Below are 6,647 nucleotides of genomic sequence, written 5' to 3' on the forward strand. Positions count from 1 at the left end.
TTTGTATATGTTTTGTATACTAATGGTTTTACATTTTTATATAGGTGGAATGATAGCTGGTGTTGTCGGATGTATATTCATTGTTTGTCTGGTACCAATATGTGTTGTATGTATCATTGTAATCAAGCGTAAAGCTGCATCAGAATCTATCATACAGGGAACCAGACAACAAGACAATAATGATGTCACTACAATGCCTCAGTTCCGTGGAAATCAACAATGGCACCAGCAAGACTCAGGTAACAATAGTAATATGTAAAGTAGAAATAGTTACTTCACATCCAATTTTTTATGGAAATATTCTTTATAAAGCACAAAGGTGTCAGTATTCACCTCAAAAACTAACAAAACCTTTGAATAGACTTATTAAGAAGGGATATAGTTACGATACTGTTGTCAGGTCATTACAGATTGCATATTTTGGCGTTAATATTGATTCACTTATAGGGTCTTTGCATCGGAACTAAACACATTTATTCAAAAACCAGTTGTTGGCATGACACGGGTTATGTTCTTCTCATATATGTTATGATGGTATGATACTAAACCCCTAACGAGAAGGATTGTGCCTGATGTTCATATGATGAAATCATAATCTTTCAGTCAGTTTAATTGAAGTCTGGAGCTGGCATGTCAGTTAACTGCTAGTAGTCTGTTGTTATTTATGTATTATTGTCATTTTGTTTATTTTCTTTGGTTACATCTTCTGACATCAGACTCGGACTTCTCTTGAACTGAATTTTAATGTGCGTATTGTTATGCGTTTACTTTTCTACATTGGCTAGAGGTATAGGGGGAGGGTTGAGATCTCACAAACATGTTTAACCGCGCCGCATTTTTGCGCCTGTCCCAAGTCAGGAGCCTCTGGCCTTTGTTAGTCTTGTATTATTTTAATTTTAGTTTCTTGTGTACAATTTGGAAATTAGTATGGCGTTCATTATCACTGCACTAGTATATATTTGTTTAGGGGCCAGCTGAAGGACGCCTCCGGGTGCAGGAATTTCTCGCTACATTGAAGACCTGTTGGTGACCTTCTGCTGTTGTTTTTTTCTATGTTCGGGTTGTTGTCTCTTTGGCACATTCCCCATTTCCTTTCTCAATTTTAATTTTATGATACTTAAGTTTTCTTACTTTTATTTTGATGGTCTTAAAGGTGTGCATTCTTTGTAATTTGTACTAAGATAAGTAACTCGACGGGTGCCACATGTGGAGCAGGATATGCTTACCCTTCCGGAGATCACCCCCAGTTTTGGGTGGTGTTCGTACTTTATTAGTCTTTCGTTTTCTATGTTGTATCTTGTTTACTATTATTTGTCTGTTTGTCTTTTTTTTAGCCATGGCGTTGTCAGTTCATTCTCAATCTATAAGTTTGACTATCCCTCTGGTATCTTTCGCCCCTTTATTGTAATACATTCTGTTTTGTTGAATGCAGGACATTTCCAGTAAGCGGAGGTAGGAACCCGTGAATGCAGGTCATGCTGTTTCCGGCATATTACGCTTGCGGCGGCGTCAAATAATGTTAACGGACGACGCTGAACACATTATCTGCTTACCCTTCCGGAGCACCTGATATCACCCCTAGTTTTTGGTGGGGTTCGTGTTTTTATTCTTTAGTTTTCTATGTTATCAGTATTAGGGTATATTTAAGACTAAACGTCAGATATTGCTTTCATGTAGTGTAAATGAAAAATGACGTTGTAGAGAAAACGTGCACTAGCTATTTTTTCTGTTTTCTTTGTAAGGTAAATAAAAAGTATTACACAAAAGTATAAGTGCCGTGCGATTCCAATCAAATATGATTTTATAATCAACAAAGGATATTAGATTTTACTGTCAGTTATTTTTTGGTGTTTGGGAAATATTCCTCTGGTATCTTTCGTTCCTCTTTTTATTCTTGTTGTATAGATAACCTGTAATCTTTAAACACTTAGGTGTTCCAATTTCAACTTTTAAATGGATATATAGGAAGCTGTGTGCCAATGAGTCAACTCTCCGTCAAAGTAACAACACATAAAAGCCAACCATTATAGGTCAAGGTACGGCCATCAACACTTTTTATGTTTTTTAAATTTGATAGATGCTTTTTGTGCTTTTTTTTTTAAATATTTGTTTGTTTTGAGATTGTGACAATGTGATGACTGCTTTACCCATATGTGACTATTTTACCTATTATGTCTGTTTTGTTCACGCATCGTTGTAAATATAAGGGAATTTGATGCGACTGTCATACACGTGAGAGGTTTAGCGATATAAAACCAGGTTTAATCCACCATGTTCTACATTTGAAAATGCCTGTACCAAGTCAGGAATATGACCGTTGATGTGTTTTATCATTTGATCTTGCCATTTGATTAGGGACTTTCCGTTTTGAATTTTCCCCGGAGTTCAGTATTTTTGTGATTTTACTTTTTGGTATAGTATTCAAACCCCCATTCACCTTTCATGACAACCTTTACGAAAAAAACTCTCTGTAATTTGGCCTTAAAAGTTTTGTGAAGGCAGCTAAATTTTACTTTTGACACTTCCGCAATACAATGCAACCCTGTTGGTTTAAATTGTGTAGCTCAATTTATTTGATAAATTTAGGGTTCTTTTTGGAGCTTGCTCTCATGCTTTCAATTAACTAAAATATTTGTAAAAATTTTAATTTTTCAAGTGAAACATTCCAAGCTTCCAAAGCTTCAAAGTTTCATTTCATTTCAACGTATATCTTTCAAAATAGTTATGCAAAATTTAGACAAAGAAACCATGTAAATCATTATTGAAATAGATCCCGCCACAGAACGTTCCTGCAAAATTTCGAAGAGTTGTGCGAAACACTTCTCGAATTGTTGAGTTTAATGTTTCGAGTTAGTTACATGGGATAACGGTTAGATAAAAAAAACCCCGTTTTTTTCTATGTCTTATATACATTATTTTTTTTTCTTTTTCTATCATAATTTGAAAATTTGAGATAAAATATTTATTTTCAAACATTATAGGGCATGTTTATTTTAGGATTTTAAGAAAATATTCCTGTCAAATATTTACTTTGCGCTGTTTTTCGTGGTAGTAGCTATATCGAACGTTGCGTCTATTCATTATGATTTGAATTTTACATGATTTACACAACCACAGTAGATACAGGTAAGCGACACAGGCTCTTGAAAGAGTCTCTAGTTAATGATAAACCGCAGTAGATACAGGTAAGCGACACAGAGAGAGTCTCTAGTTAATGATAAACCACAGTAGATACAGGTAAGTGACACAGAGAGATCCTCAAGTTAATGATAAACCACAGTAGATACAGGTAAGCGACACAGAGAGAGTCTCTAGTTAATGATAAACCACAGTAGATACAGGTAAGCGACACAGAGAGAGTCTCTAGTTAATGATAAACCACAATAGATACAGGTAAGCGACACAGAGAGAGTCTCTAGTTAATGATATAACATTTGCACCATCAAATTGAAAGATTTGTATGAAACCTTTTGCAGACCACATTCCATTGTCTATTTTAAAAAAGTTGACTGTCCCTCTGGTATCTTTCGTCCCTCTTTTATCATCTGTTTTTCGTTAATTTAATCTTTTGCTGTTCATCCAAATAACCGGCCTCTAGAGTCATCAGTAAGTTGATGTCATTCTAATTCACAATTAGACACTTGACAAACCATCCTAATTGTTATAAGTGTTTGAAAAAGAACAATTTTACGGAACATTGAAGTACTATATATGTTTTAAATGATATTTTTTTTTTACAGATCGAACAAATCTTATGCAGCATTCTGGAGATGCCAGTCGAGTCACATATAATCCATATACAGGCGTTCGTCAGACTACTCATAGTGAACCATCAGCTCCTCCAATAAGTTCAGATATATCTGCACCACCACCTTCATATGAAAGTGTAATCAGTAAAGGCTATGAACAATCTTAAATTGGAAGGAATGTAATATTCACCTTGCTCCCTGAGAAATGTTTAACATCTAGCGTCAGTCGTTCGACATGTGCTAATATTCAAGTGTCCATCTCCTCCTTGAAAACAATCAAATTATCCTAACGAACAGATTGATTTGGTAAGGAGTATGACAGTGATGAGTCGTAATGTGTGCGCGCTGTTTCGATCCATGGGACACCTACTTCTTATTTGCTGATACTTCCAAATGTTGAATGAAAACAAATATTTTCGTCTCAGTTTTCTCATAAAAATCTGACCTAATAAAATCATTGAAATTACCTTTAGTTCCGTCCGTCCGTCCGTCTGTTTATTCATTCGTCAAATATTTATTTCACATTCCATCAAATCTAGCTTCATATTGAAAAAACCCTGAACGTCCGTCAGTACGTTTGTTCGTCAAGTATTTTGTAACTAATTTCATCAGTACTACTGAAAAGAATTGCTGCATACTAGTACTTGATTATTTTAGTTTTTCTACATTATGAGTTTTTTTTTAACTTAGAAAAACTGTTGCAATAGGCTATTCTCATTATCCATCTTTACAGCAGTTTTGTTTATTATACTACAATTATGCAAATCTTTAGAGATATGACCAAGATAATTATACCCCACGCAACGAATGTTTTTGACCCGTCCGTCCTGTTTCTTGTCATCGCAACTCCTCTCAAACCACACTTCAGAATTTCCCGAAACCTTTTTAGATGAAAAGGACATATTATGTAGTTGTGCATATCGACAGGAAATTATGATTAATTTTTTTCCAGGAGTTACGCCCCTTTGAACTTAGTTGCTTAAATGCAACAGTTTGTCATTGCAACTCCTCTGAAACCACACAACAAAATTTCATGAATCCTTTTTAGATGAAAAGGTCATATTACGTAGTTGTGCTTATCGACATGAAATTACTATTCAATTTTTTTTCTAGGAGTTACGCCCCTTTGAACTACTACAACAGTTTGTCATCGCAACTCCTCTGACACCACACAACAAAATTTCATGAAACCTTTTTAGATGAAAAGAACATATTATGTAGTTGTGCATATCGACAGGAAATACGATTCAATTTTTTTTTCTAGAAGTTACACCCCTTTGAACTTATTTACTTTAATGTACTACTGCAACAGTTTGTCATCGCAACTCCTCTGAAACTACACAACAGAATTTAATGAAACCTTTTAAAAGAGGGACGAAAGATACCAAAGGGACAGTCAAACTCATAAATCTAAAACAAACTGACAACGCCATGGCTAAAAATGAAAAAGACAAACAAACAACAGCACACACGACACAACATAGAAAACTAAAGAAGAAACAACACGAACCCCACCAAAAAACTAGGGGTGATCTCAGGTGCTCCGGAAGGGTAAGCAGATCCTGCTCCACATGTGGCACCCGTCGTGTTGCTTATGTGATAACAAGATAATAAGGACATACTATGTACATGTGCATATCGACAGGAAATTACAATTCATTATTTTTTCTAGGAGTTGCGCCCCTTTGAACTTATTTGCTTCAATGTACTTCTGCAACAGTTTGTCATCTCAACTCCTCTAAAACCACACAACATAATTTCATGAAATTTTGTAGATATTAAGGACATACTATGTAGATGTGCATATTGACAGGAAATTATTATTCAATATTTTTTCTTATACAATGTTTTTTCTTACACTTATTTAATTTCTCCAATGACAATGTGGGGACGTGGGGTATGTGAGCGTGCTCACTAAGGTTCTTTAATTATTTTTGATATCAACGGCATTTTTTGATTCGAGCGTGGGTGATGAATATTTTGTAGACGAAACGCGCGTCTGGCGCAAATACCAAGTTCAAACCTGGTTTTTATGATGAGTTTATTAATCGATATTGATATGTACCTCTTACTATATGTGTTGCAGCAATAACAACATAATTTCATATGGTTTTATAATTTATGTTCTTTAAATAAAATGTGTTGTAGACTTCAAAAAGCTTTCTCAAGTGACTTGTTCTATGTATTAGTTACACGGACTCTTTTTAGATGATACACGGACTCTTTTTAGTTGTTACACGGACACTTTTTATGAATAGAATCACTCGTGCATGATCAGTGAGTTCATGGGCACTTTAACTTTCAATTAGATTTGAACTTTTTGGTTCACCGACTTATTTCCTGTCTTTTTATTGAGCAAAATATTTACGTTAGCATCAATATCTTTTTTCAAACATTTCCAGTAAAATAATATTCATATCAGTACACTAAGGGATTAGACATTTAACTTCAAAAAAAAGGGGGGGTATGGCTATCTCCTAAAAAAGATATTTTGATCCCAAATTTTATGAGAAAAAAATTATTATGGTCAAGCAGATAACAATTAATGTTTTGCATGATTCCTAATTTTCCGAATACCGTAAATAGTGCTAATTTAAACAAAAACATTTGGGTGATGGCGTTGAAAAGTAAATAGTTAATATTCTCAAAATAGAACATACCGCCCCCTTTATGAAGCAAAATGTTCGGTCAATAAATGTTTTCTTCAATATATGGATATGAATAGTATTTTGGACAATGCTGAAAGTAAAGAAATGATGATACTGACGTGGATATTTCAATAAAAATAAGACAGGAAATAAGTAAATAAAAATCAAATCTTTTCAAAAGATAAAATCCCTATCAACTCACCAATGCACGATTGGTCCTATAAACAAAAAGTGTTCATGTATAATACAC

General features: G+C 34.4%; 1 protein-coding gene across 2 annotated transcripts in view; it reads left to right on the plus strand.

The window, feature by feature from the left end:
- LOC139518084 (uncharacterized) overlaps positions 1 to 5,910 on the plus strand; it is a 29,504-nt gene extending 23,594 nt beyond the window's left edge. The window contains exons 5-6 of one of the 2 annotated variants that reach the window (XM_071309748.1): positions 45 to 239; positions 3,741 to 5,910. In XM_071309748.1, the coding sequence (XP_071165849.1) occupies positions 45 to 239; positions 3,741 to 3,916 (371 nt within the window). In that variant the 3' untranslated portion in view covers positions 3,917 to 5,910. The remainder of the gene's footprint in view (positions 1 to 44; positions 240 to 3,740) is intronic. The other variant, XM_071309749.1, reaches the window with a different exon arrangement.
- The last annotated feature ends 737 nt before the right edge of the window (positions 5,911 to 6,647 follow it).

This window comes from Mytilus edulis, chromosome 3, assembly GCF_963676685.1.
Source record: "Mytilus edulis chromosome 3, xbMytEdul2.2, whole genome shotgun sequence".
Classification (NCBI taxonomy): Eukaryota; Metazoa; Mollusca; class Bivalvia; order Mytilida; family Mytilidae; genus Mytilus; species Mytilus edulis.